This window comes from Nematostella vectensis, chromosome 15, assembly GCF_932526225.1.
Source record: "Nematostella vectensis chromosome 15, jaNemVect1.1, whole genome shotgun sequence".
NCBI classification, from domain to species: Eukaryota; Metazoa; Cnidaria; class Anthozoa; order Actiniaria; family Edwardsiidae; genus Nematostella; species Nematostella vectensis.
Window position 1 is genome coordinate 3,577,951 of NC_064048.1, and position 20,494 is coordinate 3,598,444.

At 37.5% G+C, this 20,494-nt stretch overlaps 1 protein-coding gene and 2 long non-coding RNA genes across 17 annotated transcripts; 1 reads left to right on the plus strand and 2 right to left on the minus strand.

Moving 5' to 3' along the window:
- Window positions 1-91: 91 nt before the first annotated feature.
- Window positions 92-19,136, minus strand: LOC5496417 (serine/arginine repetitive matrix protein 2-like). 14 transcript variants are annotated; one of them, XR_007306796.1, is made up of 8 exons: window positions 9,995-10,151; window positions 6,225-7,152; window positions 5,158-5,915; window positions 2,332-2,369; window positions 1,376-1,640; window positions 1,230-1,310; window positions 800-1,163; window positions 92-567 (listed from the first exon to the last, which is right to left on the minus strand). XR_007306796.1 is itself a non-coding variant. In XM_048722954.1 (8 exons), exons 2-7 carry the CDS (start codon window positions 18,225-18,227, stop codon window positions 818-820), a joined length of 813 nt encoding a protein of 270 aa, XP_048578911.1. In that variant the 5' UTR covers window positions 18,228-18,250; window positions 18,928-19,136; the 3' UTR covers window positions 92-567; window positions 800-817. The 14 variants fall into 14 exon arrangements, 12 of the variants coding, with proteins under 12 accessions (XP_048578911.1, XP_048578909.1, XP_048578913.1 ...); XM_048722954.1 differs by lacking the exons at window positions 1,230-1,310; window positions 1,376-1,640; window positions 2,332-2,369; ... (1 more) ...; window positions 6,225-7,152; window positions 9,995-10,151 and adding exons at window positions 13,070-13,123; window positions 13,178-13,256; window positions 13,322-13,402; ... (1 more) ...; window positions 17,977-18,250; window positions 18,928-19,136 and having other exon boundaries at window positions 800-1,084; XM_048722952.1 differs by lacking the exons at window positions 1,230-1,310; window positions 1,376-1,640; window positions 2,332-2,369; ... (1 more) ...; window positions 6,225-7,152; window positions 9,995-10,151 and adding exons at window positions 13,070-13,141; window positions 13,178-13,256; window positions 13,322-13,402; ... (1 more) ...; window positions 17,977-18,250; window positions 18,928-19,136 and having other exon boundaries at window positions 800-1,084.
- Window positions 7,152-8,276, plus strand: LOC116620001. Its single transcript, XR_004296960.2, has 2 exons — window positions 7,152-7,657; window positions 7,746-8,276. It is a non-coding gene; the product is annotated as an uncharacterized LOC116620001 (long non-coding RNA).
- On the minus strand, window positions 16,677-17,522 carry LOC125560700. Of its 2 annotated transcripts, none has more exons than XR_007306804.1 (2): window positions 17,385-17,522; window positions 16,677-17,130 (listed from the first exon to the last, which is right to left on the minus strand). It is a non-coding gene; the product is annotated as an uncharacterized LOC125560700 (long non-coding RNA). The 2 variants fall into 2 exon arrangements; XR_007306803.1 differs by having other exon boundaries at window positions 17,363-17,496.
- Window positions 19,137-20,494: the final 1,358 nt, after the last annotated feature.

The window sequence follows — 20,494 nt, forward strand, 5'->3', positions numbered from 1 at the left end:
CTTTGTCACTTCTGGAACTAAATTGGGAATAATGTCACACCAAACCAAAAAAAATCCCTGGAAGCCAAGGCAAGAACAATACACTTTCAAGTCGCACAGCCTTTCTTTTAATAAATGATTCCTTCTGTTTGTCTCTACGTGTTAACATTTCATAATTTACCAAATATTGCTAGAACTATTAGTCAATAGATAAAGTTATTACATTTCGCGTTAAATATTTTATTACATTTTGCGTTAAAAAGTTATTACATTTAGCGTTCAACTTGTATTACATTTTGCGTTGAAAGGTATTACATTTCGCGTTGACAGTTATTACATTTCGCGGTAAGACTTCATTTTGTGTTGATCATTACATTTTGCGGCGTAACAAGCGTAACGCTTTTATTTTGACACACTATGGAAATTACATCGAGTTGTACAAATTTCAAAACCCTTTCTTTATGAGAGGCAAGTTTTTATCCCCTGTTGATTACTCTATTGGGCCAAGTTTGCTACAGTGTTGAAGTGTGTTCTCCATGGCTCATCCATTTCCAGTTTCCTTCGATCCGATCCGTATTCTTGTTTTACCTAAAAATGAAATTAGAATTATGAACTAAACGTTTAAAGCAAGCAAGCTAGTTCTGAATCTAAACCTTCCATGCGTCGTAAATAAATACAATTTTCCATCATATTTTAAAAACAATAAACAAACAAATAATTAGTTTATCCGTTTTTCGCTTGTGCTACACCCAATCAAGAGCTTTCAAAACTTTTATTGTGGTTTCGGATTTAATCTTTCGGTGTGTTATTAAGTATTTACCTAATGTGGTTCTGAGAATTACTTCTTGCCAAATCGGCGACGACGAGCGATAAATCGACGTCGAGAAATGTATCGACGTCGAGAGATGTATCGGCGTCGAGAGATGTATCGGCGTCGGGAGATGTATCGGCGTCGGGAGATATATCGGCGTCGGGAGATGTATCGCCGTCGGGAGATGTATCGGCGTCGGGAGATGTATCGGCGTCGGGAGATGTATCGCCGTCGGGAGATGTATCGGCGTCGGGAGATGTATCGGCGTCGGGAGATGTATCGGCGTCGGGAGATGTATCGGCGTCGAGAGATGTATCGGCGGCGTTGAGAAAAAAATGGTTTTGCATCTAGCGACTGATCTTTGTTAGGTTCACTGAAAAAAATCTTTTTTTTTAATCTTTGCGAAATTTAATTTTTCTTAATTAACGATTGAGCTTACGTTTCAGTAACATAAGATTTATCAGACTTTTCAAGTTCATTGTCGTCACCGTCATCGTCATACTGGTCTTTGCTAGGATCGCTGAAAAACAGAATATTTATTATCTTTGCGAAGGTTATTTTTTCTTAATGAACGATTGAACTTACGTCTCAGGAACCGCAGACTCCTCAAGTTCATTGTCGTCACCGTCGTCGTCATCATCTGGCTCTTCACCCTCTTCACCCGGTTTTTCAAAAGTTGAATCCCCTGCAACAACGTCACCCCCTTTTTCTACTGTGTCAGCGGTTTTAGGCTCCATTGCATTGTCACTGACTTCCGGTTGATCTCCAGAATTAGCGTTGATTGACACCACGAGGGCCAAGAGGAAGAGCGCGGCAAAAACTTTCATCTTAAGAGCACACCCACTTAAATCTGCGTTGAGAAATTTAATTATTGGCATTGCACATTTTACCCATAAAACATTTTAAAGATATCTTATTCATATAGCAAGGTCATGTATTACATATTGATGATGATATTGCAAGGCTATCCCTTTTTAAGAAGTGTTTTTTTAAATTATCGAAAGAATCATAGGGCAAACAAATTCATAAGCTAAATAAAGTTAGAATCGTTCCCAGATAAGCTGGAAATGTTTAATTCACTGTCACAATTCACTGTCAAGGGCGGATTCAGAAGTTCTGAAAGGGGGGGGGGGGGGGGGGGGGAGGAGCAAGTGTTTCAAGAAATGGGGCGAATTTATTGTGCTCTATGGATTTTCTTATATTTCTCATTATTCTTAAGCCAAATATCTGCGAAATTGAGCACTAACTGCCTTTGAAAAATGATTATTGATAAAAATACATAATATCCATTATTAAAACTAAAGTATAGGAGCTATTGGTGGTAAGAAAAAGAACGTAAGGAAACGAACTTATTACTATTCATATATTTGTAGCAAGCCACATAAAGCTCTTTAAAAGCCACATAAAGCTATAAACATCTGCAAGGATGTTAAAGGTACTAGGGATTTAATGGGGACTTTATATCCTACAATGAATTAGTAGGTCAAATTCACTAGGGCCTTGCAGTTTGTAACGTTTCTCAGCTTTTTCGCAGACCTTACCTTATGAGATGTCCACACGGTGCCAACTGGGTGCCCCTCTGTGTGATGTAATGATTGCAACGAAGTTTAAAATCTTGTTTTGCATGATTTGTTTGATGGAGACTAATATGACTAACAATAGTTGCTGGTTCTAAGAGCTAATTAATGTAATTAAAATGCAAATAGATCTTATGTGAAAACATATCAAAAGGCATCAAAACCAACCACCATTTTACGAAATTTTTGAAATAAAATATTAAGGAAAAAATCTTTCAGCGAAATTTCAAAAGGAACACCGATGTTGTACACAACAGAAGCCAGGAAACTAGTATTTGAATTGGGCTGGTCCCATGGAATTTATCCTGGATAAAGCAATGTCTTTGTTCTTTTCGATTGATAAAAAGAGCATTTTAGAAATGCTCCGCCTAAATGGTAGCACTGAATATCTGAAAGAAGGCACGAGCCGGTAGAAATAAGAAAAAAATCAGGAATGTGGAAATAATGACGTTCATTTACGAAAGCAACCGCTTTTATGGGGGAGGCGCTTATTTCGGAGTGGCCACCGGTAACCTCAACCGAAAAAAGACAAAATGATCTATTAATAAATATATTTGGGATATTTAGGATTAGGCGAGTTTGCAATATGTTTAAATTGTGACTACAATAATATATCTAAGGTAGCGTAAGCTAATAAAGCAATAGTAAAAGCAGGAATTTGCTTTTGAGCGTCGTTTTACATATTTTATCAGCTTTTTTTGTTTTATTTTTGTTTGTTTGGAAATCCCGTAACAATAGCTTTCTTAAGGTTTGAGCTTTTGTGCGATAGTGAACAGATAATGGAGAACGAGACAACGAGAATCATAATACAAAGAAACCTAGTTAAGTTTCGAAAAAAGATTCGATTCATACCATGTTGTGACTTAGAAAAGGGTACATCTGATTATAAAGCAGCTAGCTGGATATTTTCGATAATTAAAAGTGTAAAACACAATGGATGCATCATGATATTGAATCTTGAAATCTTGAAATCGATAGTATTATACAAAAAGGCATTTCGTGATCTATTTGACAGCATTACACAGTTTTTATTTGCCTTTGGACAATATTTTGGTTATATTTTGCGGTGATTTTATTTTGACAATATAATAGAAACATCGAGTGGTGAAATTTCAGATACCTTCCTCTATATAAAGAGTCAGCCTTTAAGGTAGTCATCTCAATGGGATAAAAAAATAACCAGAAACAACGGCTTTTCTAGTTACTTAACGAGAACGTTAACGAGACGCGCTTTGGCTAGCTTGGAGTTTCTTTCGAGTCACCTGGAATAGCTGTATTCTAAAACAATTATTCGCAGAATAAATCAGAAGCTTTTTTGATTTGCTTTTTATCTTGATTTTCTGCGTTTACCTGCCAAAACACATGTTTTAAGTACATAAAGTTGTTATCTTACCTTACGTTCTACGTTCGCACGAATTTGCAGGCGTCTTCAGTAGAACGCAGCAAGCTAAGACTCTGATACAAGTTGAAAGTTGCACCGTATTTATAATCATTGGTCTCCACCCTTACAACCCCTGTATAGAAATGCATAACAGGAAAAATCCGTCGAGCCTAAAATAACATACAAGAAGCCAAGAAAGCGGAACAAAAATTTAAAGCTTTTACATTTTGGGCTATCAAAGAAATACTTGAACTGGAATTACGTGAAATGGATTCCGTTCACATGTCGGAGTTACGGAGCTGTGCTTGTTTAAGAGAAACATTTTTTCAATTTAAAAAAAACAAAATAGCAACAATACTTTTATTTTAAGACTGATTTACAACTTTGCAAACTTACGAGCTAATAATGATACTCAGACGTAAGTCCATTTCTCCCTTATTTGGTAATGATTAATGAAGTGGTCTTATCATAGATGTATTTATAATGGTCGCAATTTACGAGCTCAGACTTAATTAAAGTCACTCGCGTAAGCCTGAGAGTAGCCGAGCACAAAGCACTTGAACCTTTGCTTAGTTGCGCGTAGTTTAGAAGTTTAGAAATAACGTAGTTCAGTTCTTCTGAACTTATTGTCGCAACAATTGCTTGGGAATGCAGTAAATTTTAAATATTAGGAAAGAAAAAAAAGGGAATAAGTTAATTCTAGAGCTTTTTTAGGTCACTTTTTGTGCTTTTCTATAAAATTAGGAACTTTTAATTTTTAGCCATGAAAATGTTTATAAAGTGTTTGTTGCTCGCTTTCTCTTTCAAAACCAAACCACAATGCTCGTCTTTTTGGTGAGGAGAATAAACAACAACAATATATTTATATTCTATAAACTCGCCAAGCAATCACAGCCCTAGGGCACTTTCGACAACCAAGGCTTCCAGAAATTACTTATTTATTCATTTCTTTTTAAAATCATTTGTATGAGAGAGCCCAAATACTTGTTATGTGATAAAAGATCTTTGGGCTATCCAATGTCCCAAAATACCTTGTGTGGATCGATCAACAGCCTGCCTACCCATATTTGGTATGAGTCCATCTTCGCCCACTTCATGCGCCATTTATCATAGGTTAAAAGTCCACATAATCACCGAGTACTTTGATATTGATCATCAGCAAAAACTGTTTTGCCAGGTCGCGTCTTAGGAGGAACTGTATTCTTTAAATTCTTTAAACAACTTCATAGAACATGACGATCAAACCGTTGTATTTTAAACTAAGAGAGCTTTTCAGTGCTCGTAATGAGAATACTGTTCCACGTTTTTTTTTCTTTTCAAACGAAAGCACAATGCTGCTCCGTCTTTGTATGGAGGTAAATAAACAACAGCGAAAATTCGAGAATCCTTGGCGAGCACTCAAACATTACCTCATGTGGATCGATCAACAACCTTCCTACTCATATTTGGCAGGAGTCCATCTTCGCCCACTTCATGCGCTTTATTGCCAAACTTTATTCTTTTAAAGAAAAACACAATCAAGGGATTATTGATTGAACAATGCATTTTATATATTCTGCTCTTTTTACGCACGGATGCTTAATCTAATTATGAAAGTTTCAAAACGCAATTTTATGCTGAATTGAATCCAAACAACTCTAAAAGTAAACGTCCGACCAAGGACCCGGTGGAATTTCCTACCTCTAAAAAATTTGACTTTTACTAGCTTGATTGTAAAAAAGTGGTTAAGTCGTTCGAGACCAGTGCAAAAATTTAATTTCTTTAAACGAGATTTCATCACATAATTATGTTAGAATATTACAATATAATATTAAAAAATATTAATGCGATATCTTACTGGCGTGCGCGAAAGGATGATGGATAGCAACTTTGGAATTTTGACTTATGATCTCTTTGAAGACATCACTGAGTTTTCATTTGCTTCCTTGATAATATCTCGGGAAGAAGATTTAGGAATACAAAGGGTTTTGGTTATTTGTTGTTGCGCTTTTATTTTGACAAACTATGAAAATTACATCAAATTTCAAAACCATTTCTTTATGAGAGGCAAGTTTTTATCTCCTGTTGATTACTCTATATGGTCAAGTTTGCTACAGTGTTGAAGTGTGTTCTTCCATGGCTCATCCATTTCCAGTTTCCTTCGATCCGATCCGTATTCTTGTTTTACCTAAAAATGAAATAAGAACAATTAACTATACTGTGTTTTCTTCCTAAAAATGGCAAACAGCAGCAGAAACCAAACGTCGATGATTTAAATACCAATCACGCAAGCTAGCCTGAATTTCAACCATCCAGGCGTCGTTCCGAAATTTTCCACCACATTTTAAAAACAATAAACAAACAAGTAACCAGTGGGTAGCCGTTTATATCTTCTACTAAACTCAATAAAGAGCTTTCGAAACGCTTCGTTTTGGAGAGTGATTCAATCTTTCAATGTGTTTTTGTTGTGTTTATCGAGTGGGGCTCCGAAAATTACTTCTTGCCATAACGGCGTCGAGAGATGGAGCGGCGTCTGGAGATCGGGCGGCGGCGAGAGATGGAGCGGCGTCGAGAGATGGAGCGGCGTCGAGAGATGGAGCGGCGTCGGGAGATGGAGCGGCGTCGAGAGATGGAGCGGCGGCGAGAGATGGAGCGGCGGCGAGAGATGGAGCGGCGTCGAGAGATGGAGCGGCGTCGAGAGATGGAGCGGCGTCGGGAGATGGAGCGGCGTCGAGAGATGGAGCGGCGGCGAGAGATGGAGCGGCGGCGGGAGATGGAGCGGCGTCTGGAGATGGAGCGGCGGCGAGAGATGGAGCGGCGTCGAGAGATGGAGCGGCGTCGAGAGATGGAGCGGCGTCGGGAGATGGAGCGGCGTCGAGAGATGGAGCGGCGGCGAGAGATGGAGCGGCGGCGGGAGATGGAGCGGCGTCGTGAGATGGAGCGGCGTCGGGAGATGGAGCGGCGTCGGGAGATGGAGCGGCGTCGGGAGATCGAGCGGCGGCGAGAGATGGAGCGGCGTCGAGAGATGGATCTGCGGCGAGAGATGGAGCGGCGTCGAGAGATAGAGCGGCGGCGAGAGATGGAGCGGCGTCGCGAGATGGAGCGGCGTCGCGAGATGGAGCGGCGTCGCGAGATGGAGCGGCGTCGAAAGACGCCATCATCTTCATCATCCGGGTCTTCCTTTTCGTCATCCAATTCTTTGCCTTTAACATCCGGCTCTTTATCCTCGTCATCCGGTTTTTCGAGAGTTGAATCCCCAGCAGTAAGGTCACCCTCTTTATTTACAGTGTCAGCGGTTTTAGGCTCAGGCAAAGCATTGTCACTGACTTCCGGTTTATCTCCGTAATGAGCGTTGATTGACACTACGAGGGCCAATACGAAGAGCGCGGCAAAGACTTTCATCTTAAGAGCACACCCACTTAAACCTGCGTTGAAAAAATTCATTAATTAAACAACATTCATGACATGACACATTTCACTATTAAACATCTTAAAATACATTTTATTCATATAGCAAGGTCATGAAGATACTGTAAGACTCCGTTTATGCAGCTTCCTTTATCGAAGATGTGCGAAGCTGTAATGCTATCGGGTGATGATAGAGTGAGTGATATTCGGGAATAAATCGGAGTCGGTTCGGTCGTGAATCGGTACACAATTGTGAACCGGTGTATTTTCATGACGAATTTCCCTATAAAGTTAAGTGAATTGTTGTTGAGTGTTTTTATTATTAATTTGTCTTATGTTCGAGGTTTTGGATCATTTAGGATCCTTCGATTGTACCTATCTTTACGTTCGGTCAAGGCCGACGGTCTTCAGCGACCATCATCATGTTACGAAGTCGGTGCCGACTTCTTATCGAGTGCACGTGTCGTCATACGATCTTCCATGTGCTATCTCTGACCAGACCAGATCATTGTTGACTCCATGGTAAGTTAATTCATATCATGATTTTATCATTGATTACGGCAAGAACCAGGCACAGTTTTCTACGCATTTCTGAATCATTTCTTATCAGGGATATTTTCAAGATTACCCGCATGTGGCTCAAGTGCGAATAAAACCGCACTCGTATCAGCAGAACAACAACGCTTCCCCAATGGCGGCCGATCAATGAACAAGAACCTGGCGTTATTTAACTTTTTTCAAGAGTTATATTCCCCTCGGGGAGCTATGATTCCCATACTGGGAGCTAATAAACTGCTTAGGGAGTGCAAAAAATTTTCCCTTATGGGAGCTATAACTGAACTCCTTAGGGAGTGCAAAAACTATTCCCTTCTGGGAGCTATTTCCTCTAAATTAGACTTATCTTACACATTCAGAAATCCTTTATAATCAATATCTTTGTAAAATGCATTTACACCTATGTTTGTTTCATGTCCATATGACAAAAAAATCAATATATTCCAGATTGTTCAAAGACAAGTAATATACCCATGTCATGTCAACTATGGCTGTATGTAGTTTAGCCTCCTTATAGCAGTCATGTTCAGCTTCCTGTGTCATTCAGTTTTACATTGTGATTTTAATAAAGGAGAAGCGGCATGTAGTCGTAGACTGCGTATTTTTTAGAAGTGTTCTTCAGAATTTCGAAAGAAATATAGGGCAAAACAAATCATGGGAAAAATAATGTTGCAGTCGTACCCAGGATTAACTGGAAATACAAATCACTGGGAGACACATGCGATAAAAAAGATATTGCAATATTGAACTTTAGAATCGAATCCGATAAGCTAGGATTGTTTTACAATCTTTTTTCATAAGAACGTCTAATTTTTAATTGAGGCCGGGCCGTTCTTATTTTTAGGACATTTTAAGGCTGAATATGTTCTTAGCGATGTTCTTAAATTCCAGTATATATAACAATATAATACCTAATGAATTATTAGGAATAGAATTACACTAATGATCAATAGTAATAAAAAGGTTGTTACTATGAGCACAATTTGATTCTGCATTTTAGAACGCATCAGGTCTAAAAAAAAAAGGTTCTTATAAAAAAGAGTGTTAATTCCAGAAAAAAGCATGTAACTAGATAGCACAAAACGCAATGTAAAATGCTTAGCTCGTATAATTATCTGCGTATGATAACCCTTCACGGCAGTCATAACGATAGATAACAAGCTATCATTTTCAGATTAAGGGGGAACAAAAAGAGAAAGATCTTGGATTTGGTTAGTTTTCTCTGTGACGCTTTTTATTAACCATCACAGAAGTGGGAGACGAATGTGATAAGAATATTGCAATAATAAACTGCGCATTACTTCTAAAAGGCTTCGTTCACGTCTTAGTGCTCGTGTTGAATATAAACGACGTGAATGTGTCTGGGCATAATTATTGTGGAAAACGATTATCGAGGAAACCTCAAGGACAATTGAAAACCTCAAGGATAATGGAAAAATTGAGAACTAACGGCCTTTGGAAATTCCGGCAAAAATCTCCTTTATTATTAAAAAGAAATCAAGAAACATATATCTCTTGTTAAAACAAAAGAAAAGGGGCTATTTATAAGGATGTTGAGGATTAAAGGATAGATAGAAAATTAGGACAATAGAACAAAAGGAAACGAAATTATTAACTATTCATATGTTTGTTGAAACCAGAGCTCTTTTATGCACCACTTTTTGTACCTCTAAGACTAAGTTCTAACGTCGTGTTATCCATGAGCCGTATTCAATGCAAATACGTGCAAATGGTCAATTCGATTGTTTTATCTTCATAAGTGGAAGCACGGGTGGCCTAGTGTGTTAGTACGTCGGCCTCTCACCGCTGTGGCCCAGGTTCGAATCCTGGCTCAAACTGGGGATTTTTCCGGGTTCCTGCCTTGAATCGAATTTGTCGCAAGTGAGTTGAAGTTATTCTCCCGTGTTTCCAGTCTTCTCGGATAAGGACACTAAACCGGAGGTCCCGTCTCTTCCAGCTGCACTACACTAACCTGAACCAAAGGGACGTAAAAGAACCACTGGGGACGTAATAAACCCTCTGGCAGTGACCACCCCCAGTGACAGTGCTTACTAACCGAGGGCCATATGTTAGAAAACTGTATATTCGGTTAAATATGCTACCCTCGATAAACAAAGATTACGAAGTACAAAGTACATAATACGGCGTATGCGACGTAGCATAATGCGCTCTTTACAGCTAAAACATCTACAAAGCGTGTTTAATAGGTACTATGGGATTAAATGTGGACTTGATATCCTATTCAATAAATAGTTTTGAATTCACTTATTTGTTTCTTTTTTTCAGCTTTTTCGCAAATCTTACCTTATGAGATGTCCACTCGGTGCTAACTGGATGCTCCTCTGTTTGATGTAATGATTGCGGCGAAGTTTAAAATCTTGTTTCGCACAATTAGTTTGATGGAATTTTAAGAGTCTATTCACGATAACAATTGTTTCTATTGTTCTCAAAGCTAATTTGTGCGATCAATTCAGTAAATACAAATTATTGAAATCTTAGTTGACAGCACTTATAGGGCAACTAATAAAAGAGAAAAAAATTACTACAGATTTGAACTGTGGAAAATGATTTAAGGACATTTATATTCTCGTACAAGAAGAATAATTTGAAGCAAGCTCTCAAACTAATCCATTTTAACACTTAATCTTATACGTTAAGCATAGCAAGGGGTGATTTGTACAGTATTTTACGTGATGCATTATACGTGATGCATATTGTGCATTCAACGTATGTTATTTACGCGCGAATGCTTTTACACTTTAATTAGTTTAAGTGTTTGGTAAACATTCTTTTGTGTAGGCAGCTTCGATAAAAATGTTCTAGCAAAGAGGAAGAAGTATAAATGCCTACCGACTACCGGAATAACCTAAATCAGTCCCAAAAGCACCACATCCGCCCCCTATGTGGAAATTGAAAAATCCCGTGGTTTGGGAGCAAGGTTCTTTCTCTGAGCGTTATGGGGATAAATATCCTAAGAATTTTTCCCAATAAAAGGTGGAAGTAAGGATCTATTTAGAAAATGAGATAGCAAGGTTGATTTATATATAGACACTATTTTGAGTCAGCGCATTGTGAAGGATGTCCTTGCAGGTTTTATCCAGTGAGAAGGTCCCTGAAAAAGAAGATACCTTTTGCCCAAACCGGGAACCAACCTAATACGAAAGCCTTTTAATGAGAATTATCCCTAAGGTTAAAAATTTGGCATCATTAGGAGAGTAAATCCAAATTTTATAATTGGGAGATTATTTTCTATGGTCATTGGGAGATTATTTTCTATGGTCATTGGGAGATTATTTTCTATTTGGTCATTGGGAGATTATTTTCTATTTGGTCATTGGGAGATTATTTTCTATTTGAAGGAGAGTGCCGATAATTATGGTAAGACTTTCACAGTTTCTTGGCATGATACACGAAACAATTTAATTGACTTCAAAGCAACGATGAATAGTAAAATTGCGGGCTGCGGAGAGATAAACACGCACGCAATATTTCTTGCAATCGTAATGCACCCGCATTTAAATTATAATTTACAGCGGTCGCCTACTCTAAGTGAACACGAAATTACGCGCATTGATTGGCTAGTTTCAAGAATTTTTTTTGAGTTGCAAGAACAGGAAAGGCACAGGGAACTTTTCTCGCAATGTTGCGGGAAGTAGAAGAAGCCGGTAGTAAAACGCGCAACATCGCTTTCAAGCTTTTTTATAGCAATGATGTTGCCACAAGTTGTACGATCTTGCTGCTTGTATTACGAGTGACTGGCTATAATTTCTTTGGCTAAACAGCTCATCTTAAGTTCCCTGCTGAAGGCTTATTTAAAGAGCGATTTTCTTAGATTTTTTAATCTTTATTTATGAATCCTGGCTTTATCAGATGACGTTAAAAACAACTTTTTGAAGACAAACTTTAAAGTTTTGTACAAGTTTTGATGAGGATATATTTTTATTCAAAGGAGGCGCCGGCTCTTTCGAACAATTACTATACGCCAATTAATAAACACCGGCCAAACCGGGAAGGAGGATGACGCAATATTGCAATATAATTTGATCCAGTTTTATATTTCGCGCTCTCTCAGTGTTGTTAACGAAAAATACTACAATTTCTCATATGATATTTATGTCAGCGTTGTTACGCCGCAAAATGTAATAACTTTTACCACAAATGTAATAACTTTTCAACGCAAAATGTAATAAAATATTTAACGCGAAATGTATAAGCAGAAAAAGTAATAACATCAAATAATGACTGTAAACCCAAAAACTATAGCTAAAAGCTCTAACTAAGAAAATAGACGCTAGCATGTATGACCAACAGTTGTAGTAGCCCATCTCGAATCGACGGTTGGTCTCGCTTTCTTCAAACACTTGGCAGTGGTTCTGTCATCAACCTGAGATTGCGAATCCTCCCTAGATCGTGGTCTATAAAGCTGCGATACTGTGCGGTTTTGAATGTATACTATTAGTAATAAATGCAAAGAGAGAGCAAATGCCAACTTCAGACGAGGTCGCTATCATTGAATTAGGCAATTTCTGGACACAACGCGCAATATGACTGCCAAACCATTAAAACTAATTGGGTAAAATTTTATATCATGTTTTTTTATTGCTTTCCCATATTTTTTAAAATTCCCATCGTATTAAGACAATAGGCCTGTTCCAAATTTATATGCACCCGGCACTTTGTCACTTCTGGAGCTAAATTGGGAATAATGTCACAGCATACCAAAAAAAAAAATCCCTGGAAGCCAAGGCAACATCAATACACTTTCAAGTCGCACTGCCTTTCTTTTAATAAACGATTCATTCTGTTTGTCTCTACGTGTTAACATTTCATAATTTACCTAATATTGCTAGAACTATTAGTCAATAGATAAAGTTTGTGTTGATCATTACATTTTGCTACGTAACAAGCGTAGCGCTTTTATTTTGACACACTATGAAAATTACATCGAGTTGTACAAATTTCAAAACCCTTTCTTTCCTTCGATCCGATCCGTATTCTTGTTTTACCTAAAAAGGAAATTAGAATTATGAACTATAGGTTAAAAGCAAGCAAGCTAGTTCTGAATTTAAATCTTCCATGCGTCGTAAATAAATACAATTTTCCATCATATTTTAAAAACAATAAACAAACAAATAATTAGTTTATCCGTTTTTCTCTTCTGCTACACCCAACCAAGAGCTTTCAAAACTTTTATTTTGGTTACGGATTTAATCTTTCGGTGTGTTATTAAGTATTTACCTAATGTGGTTCTGAGAATTACTTCTTGCCAAATCGGCGACGACGAGCGATAAATCGACGTCGAGAAATGTATCGGCGTCGGGAGATATATCGACGTCGAGAGATGTATCGACGTCGAGAGATGTATCGACGTCGAGAGATGTATCGGCGTCGGGAGATGTATCGGCGTCGGGAGATGTATCGGCGTCGGGAGATGTATCGGCGTCGGGAGATGTATCGGCGTCGGGAGATGTATCGGCGTCGGGAGATGTATCGGCGTCGAGAGATGTATCGGCGGCGTTTAAAAGAAAATTGTTTTGCATCTAGCGACTGATCTTTGGTAGGCTCACTGAAAAAAAGTTTTATTTTAATCTTTGCGAAATTTAATTTTTCTTAATTAACGATTGAGCTTACGTTTCAATAACATAAGATTTATCAGACTTTTCAAGTTCATTGTCGTCACCGTCATCGTCATACTGGTCTTTGCTAGGATCGCTGAAAAACAGAATATTTATTATCTTTGCGAAGATTATTTTTTCTTAATGAACGATTGAACTTACCTCTCAGGAACATCGGATTTATCAGACTTATCAATTTCATTGTCGTCATCGTCATACTGGTCTTTGCTAGGATCGCTGAAAAACAGAATATTTATTATCTTTGCGAAGATTATTTTTTCTTAATGAACGATTGAACTTACGTCTCAGAAACATCGGATTCATCAGACTTTTCAAGTTCATTGTCGTCACCGTCGTCGTCATCATCTGGCTCTTCACCCTCTTCACCCGGTTTTTCAAAAGTTGAATCCCCTGCAACAACGTCACCCCTTTTTTCTACTGTGTCAGCGGTTTTAGGCTCCATTGCATTGTCACTGACTTCCGGTTGATCTCCAGAATTAGCGTTGATTGACACCACGAGGGCCAATAGGAAGAGCGCGGCAAAGACTTTCATCTTAAGAGCACACCCACTTAAATCTGCGTCGAGAAATTTAATAGTTGGCATTGCACATTTTACCCATAAAACATCTCAAAGATATCTTATTCATATACCAAGGTCATGTATTGCATATTGATGATGATATTGCAAGGCTATCCCTTTTTAAGAAGTGTTTTTTAAATTATCGAAAGAATCATAGGACAAACAAATTCATAACCTGAATAAAGTCAGAATCGTTCCCAGATAAGCTTGAAATGTTTAATTCACTGTCACAATTCACTGTCAAGGGCGGATTCAGGAGTTCTGAAAGGGGGGGGGGGGGAAGCAAGTATTTCAAGAAAGGGGGCGGATTTATTGTGCTCCGTGGATTTTCTTATATTTCTCATTATTCTTAAGCCAAATATCTGCGAAATTGAGCACTAACTGCCTTTGGAAAATGATTATTGATAAAGGTACATAATATCCATTATTAAAACTACAGTATAGGAGCTATTGGTGGTAAGAAAAAGCACGTAAGGAAACGAACTTATTACTATTCATATATTTGTAGCAAGCCACATAAAGCTCATTAAAAGCCACATAAAGCTATAAACATCTGCAAGGGTGTTAAAGGTACTAGGGATTTAATGGGGACTTTATATCCTACAATGAATTAGTAGGTCAAATTCAATAGGGCCTTGCAGTTTGTAACGTTTCTCAGCTTTTCCCCGGACCTTACCTTATGAGATGTCTACACGGTGCCAACTGGGTGCCCCTCTGTTCGATGTAATGATTGCAACGAAGTTTGAAATCTTGTTTCGCATGATTTGTTTGATGGAGACTAATAAGACTAACAATAGTTGCTAGGGTTCTAAGAGCTAATTAATGTAATTAAAATGCAAATGGATCTTATGTGATAACATATCAAAAGGCATCAAAACCAACCACCATTTTACGAAATTTTTGAAATAAAATATTAAGGAAAAAATCTTTCAGCGAAATTTCAAAAGGAACATCGATGTTGTACACAACAGAAGCCAGGAAACTAGTATTTAAATTGGGCTGGTCCCATGGAATTTATCCTGAATAAAGCAATGTCTTTGTTCTTTTCGATTGATAAAAAGAGCATTTTAGAAATGCTCCGCCTAAATGGTAGCACTGAATATCTGAAAGAAGGCACGAGCCGGTAGAAATAAGAAAAAAACAGGAATGTGGAAATAATGACGTTCATTTACGAAAGCAACCGCTTTTATGAGGGAGGCGCTTATTTCGGAGGGGCCACCGGTAACCTCAACCGAAAAAAAGACAAAATGATCTATTAATAAATATATTTGGGATATTTAGGATTAGGCGAGTTTGCAATATGTTTAAATTGTGACTACAATAATATATCTAAGGTTGCGTAAGCTAATAAAGCAATAATAAAATCAGGAATTTGGTTTTGAGCGTCGTTTTACATATTTTATCAGCTTTTTTTGTTTTATTTTTGTTTGTTTGGAAATCCCGTAACAATAGCTTTCTTAAGGTTACGTAAGCTTTTGTGCGATAGTGAACAGATAATGGAACAAGACAACGAGAAGCATAATACAAAGAAACCTGGTTAAGTTTCGAAAAAAGGATTCCATTCATACCATGTTGTGACTTAGAAAAGGGTACATCTGATTATAAAGCAGCTAGTTGGATATTTTCGATAATTAAAAGTGTAAAACACAATGGATGCATCATGATATTGAATCTTGAAATCTTGATATCGATTGTATTATACAAAAAGGCATTTCGTGATCTATTTGACAACATTACACAGTTTTTATTTGCCTTTTGGACAATATTTTGGTTATATTTTGCGGTGATTTTATTTTGACAATATAATAGAAACATCGGGTGGTGAAATTTCAGCTACCTTCCTCTATATAAAGAGTCGACCTTCTAGATAGTCATCTCAATGGGATAAAAAAAATAACCAGAAACAACGGCTTTTCTAGTTACTTAACGAGAACTGGGCTCCTTCTACTAATCCCGAATTCGAGAAGGCATTTTTTATTTATAAGGTTATTTTAGAAGGTTTCAGAAGAAGCAAGAGTGAATAGAAATAGCTGCACGGGCCTCCTGTGGTTGTCATGGTTCTCTATGGTGGAGGGGACATTAAAAAGAAAAAGAAAAGAAAGAAAAGAGGAAAATGAAAGTAAAAAAAAGAAAAAAAGATACCTATAATGTAAACATATTGATCAGTTAAAAACAGATACGCGAAATGTAATAATTTTTCAACGCAAAATGTAATAAATTGTTTAACACGAAATGTAATAGCGCAAAAGGTAATAACATCAAATAATGACTTTAAACCCATAAACTATAACTAAAAGCTCTAACTAAGAAAATAGACGCTAGCATGTAGTGACCACCAGTTGTAGTAGTCCATCTCGGATCGACGGTTGGTCTCGCTCTCTTCAAACACTTGGCAGTGGTTCTGTCAGCAACCTGAGATTGCGAATCCTCCCTAGATCGTGGTCTATAAAGCTGCGATACTGTGCGGTTTTGAATGTATACTAGTAGTAATAAATGCAAAGAGAGAGCGAATGCCAACTTCAGACAAGGTCGCTATCGTTGAATTAGGCAATTTCTAGACAACGCGCAATATGACTGCCGAACCATTAAAACTAATTGGGTAAAATTTTATATCATGTTTTTTTTATTGCTTTCCCATACTTTTTAAAATTCTCTTCGTATTAAGATAATAGGCCTGTTCCAAATTTATATGCACCCTGGACTTTGTCACTTCTCGAACTAAATCGGGAATAATGTCACACCATACCAAAAAAATCCCTAGAAGCCAAGGCAAGAACAATGCACTTTCAAGTCGCACTGCCTTTCTTTTAATAAACGATTCCTTCTGTTTGTCTCTACGTGTTAACATTTCATAATTTTCCTAATATTACTAGAACTATTAGCCAATAGATAATGTTATTAAATTTTGCGTTAAATATTTTATTACATTTTGCGTTGAAAAGTTATTACATTTAGCGTTAAACCTTTATTACATTTCGCGTTGAAAGTTATTACATTTCGCGTTAAGATTTCATTTTGTGTTGATCATTACATTTTGCGGCGTAACAAGCGTAACGCTGTTATTTTGACACACTATGGAAATTACATCGAGTTGTACAAATTTCAAAACCCTTTCTTTATGAGAGGCAAGTTTTTATCCCCTGTTGATTACTCTATAGGGCCAAGTTTGCTACAGTGTTGAAGTGTGTTCTCCATGGCTCATCCATTTCCAGTTTCCTTCGATCCGATCCGTATTCTTGTTTTACCTAAAAATGAAATTAGAATTATGAACTAAACGTTTAAAGCAAGCAAGCTAGTTCTGAATCTAAACCTTCCATGGGTCGTAAATAAATACAATTTTCCATCATATTTTAAAGACAATAAACAAACAAATAATTAGTTTATCCGTTTTTCTCTTCTGCTACACCCAATCAAGAGCTTTCAAAACTTTTATTGTGGTTTCGGATTTAATCTTTCGGTGTGTTATTAAGTATTTACCCAATGTAGTTCTGAAAATTACTTCTTGCCAAATCTGCGACGACGAGCGATAAATCGACGTCGAGAAATGTATCGGCGTCGGGATATGTATCGACGTCGGGAGATGTATCGGCGTCGGGAGATGTATCGGCGTCGGGAGATGTATCGGCGCCTGGAGATGTATCGGCGTCGAGAGATGTATCGGCGTCGAGAGATGTATCGGCGGCGTTGAGAAAAAAATGGTTTTGCATCTAGCGACTGATCTTTGTTAGGCTCACTGAAAAAGAACTTTTTTTTTAATCTTTGCGAAATTTAATTTTTCTTAATTAACGATTGAGTTTACGTTTCAGTAACATCAGATATATTAGACTTTTCAAGTTCATTGTCGTCACTGTCATCGTCATACTGGTCTTTGCTAGGATCGCTGAAAAACAGAATATTTATTATCTTTGCGAAGGTTATTTTTTCTTAATGAACGATTGAACTTACGTCTCAGGAACATCGGATTCATCAGACTTTTCAATTTTATTGTCGTCACTGTCATCGTCATACTGGTCTTTACTAGGATCGCTGAAAAACAGAATATTTATTACCTTTGCGGAGGTTATTTTTTCTTAATGAACGATTGAACTTACGTCTCAGGAACATCGGATTCATCAGACTCCTCAAGTTCATTGTCGTCACCGTCGTCGTCATCATCCGGCTCTTCACCCTCGTCACCCGGTTTTTTAAGAGTTGAATCCCCAGCAACAACGTCACCCTCTTTTTCTACTGTGTCAGCGGTTTTAGGCTCCATTGCATTGTTACTGATTTGTGGTTGATCTCCGGAATTAGCGTTGATTGACACTACGAGGGCCAATAGGAAGAGCGCGGCAAAGACTTTCATTTTAAGAGCACACCCACTTAAATCTGCGTTGAGAAATTTAATCATTGGCATTGCACATTTTACCCATAAAACATCTCAAAGATATCTTATTCATATACCAAGGTCATGTATTGCATATTAATGATGATATTGTAAGGCTTTCCCTTTTTAAGAAGTGTTTTTTAAATTATCGAAAGAATCATAGGACAAACAAATTGATAAGCTTGATAAAGTTAGAATCGTTCCCAGATAAGCTGGAAATGTTTAATTCACTGTCACAATTCACTGTCAAGGGCGGATTCAGGAGTTCTGAAAGGGGGGGGGGGGAGCAAGTGTTTCATGAAAGGGGGCGGATTTATTGTGCTCCGTGGATTTTCTTATATTTCTCATTATTCTTAAGCCAAATATCTGAGAAATTGAGCACTAACTGCCTTTGAAAATGATTATTGATAAAAATACATAATATCCATTATTGAAACTAAAGTATAGGAGCTATTGGTGGTAAGAAAAAGAACGTAAGGAAACGAACTTATTACTATTCATATATTTGTAGCAAGCCACATAAAGCTCTTTAAAAGCCACATAAAGCTATAAACATCTGCAAGGGTGTTAAAGGTACTAGGGATTTAATGGGGACTTTATATCCTACAATGAATTAGTAGGTCAAATTCAATAGGGCCTTGCAGTTTGTAACGTTTCTCAGCTTTTTCGCAGACCTTACCTTATGAGATGTCTACACGGTGCCAACTGGGTGCCCCTCTGTTCGATGTAATGATTGCAACGAAGTTTAAAATCTTGTTTCGCATGATTTGTTTGATGGAGACTAATATGACTAACAATAGTTGCTAGGGTTCTAAGAGCTAATTAATATAATTAAAATGCAAATGGATCTTATGTGAAAACATATCAAAAGGCATCGAAACCAACCACCATTTTACCGAATTTTTGAAATAAAATATTAAGGAAAACATCTTTCAGCAAAATTTCAAAAGGAACATCGATGTTGTACACAACAGAAGCCAGGAAACTAGTATTTCAATTGGGCTGGTCCCATGGAATTTATCCTGGATAAAGATATGTCTTTGTTCTTTTCGATTGATAAAAAGAGCATTTTAGAAATGCTCCGCCTAAATGGTAGCACTGAATATCTGAAAGAAGGCACGAGCCGGTAGAAATAAGAAAAAAATCAGGAATGTGGAAATAATGACGTTCATTTACGAAAGCAACCGCTTTTATGAGGGAGGCGCTTATTTCGGAGGTGCCACCGGGAACCTCAACCGAAAAGAGACAAAATGATCTATTAATAAATATATTTGGGATATTTAGGATAAGCGAGTTTGCAATATGTTTAAATTGTGACTACAATAATATATCTAAGGTTGCGTAAGCTAATAAAGCAATAGTAAAAGCAGGAATTTGGTTTTACATATTTTATCAGCTTTTTCTTTGTTTTATTTTTGTTTGTTTGGGAATCCCGTAACAATAGCAATCTTAAGTTACGTAAGCTTTTGTGCGATAGTGAACAGATAATGGAGAACGAGACAACGAGAAGCATAATACAAAGAAACCTGGTTAAGTTTCGAAAAAAGATTCCATTCATACCATGTTGTGACTTAGAAAAGGGTACATCTGATTATAAAGCAGCTAGTTGGATATTTTCGATAATTAAAAGTGTAAAACACAATGGATGCATCATGATATTGAATCGTGAAATCTTGAAATCGATAGTATTATACAAAAAGGCATTTCGTGATCTATTTGACAACATTACACAGTTTTTATTTGCCTTTTGGCAAATAATTGATCAGTGAAAAACAGATAATAATTCCAATTAAAATTCTGAAATTAGAGTGGTAAATGGTAGATGTAACTGGGTGAAGGAGGCATTTTTCAATATAAAATATTGTTTTAACAGTTCAATAAGGCGTACGGTTGAAACCTGTACACTAGTATTGTTGTGCTCAACGAACGCACTTAGGGACAGTAACAGACATTGCAATTATCCTTGATGTGAAGCCTCTCGGGTTGTCATAAATTGTTTCGGTGCGGATTGCGTGACACTGTCGACAAACAGATAAACCAGAGCCGTAGCAGGCCACTTCAACACCCCTTTTATACTCTAAAACAGGCCCGTACCCAGGGGATGCAGGGGGAACGCACCCCCCCTCCCCCCCCACACAAACACACACACACACACACACAAACACACAACGGCCGAAGGTCCACTTATGGTTCCCAATGGACGTGCTATTTGTAAAGAAAACTATAAAGCATAAGCTAGATTACTC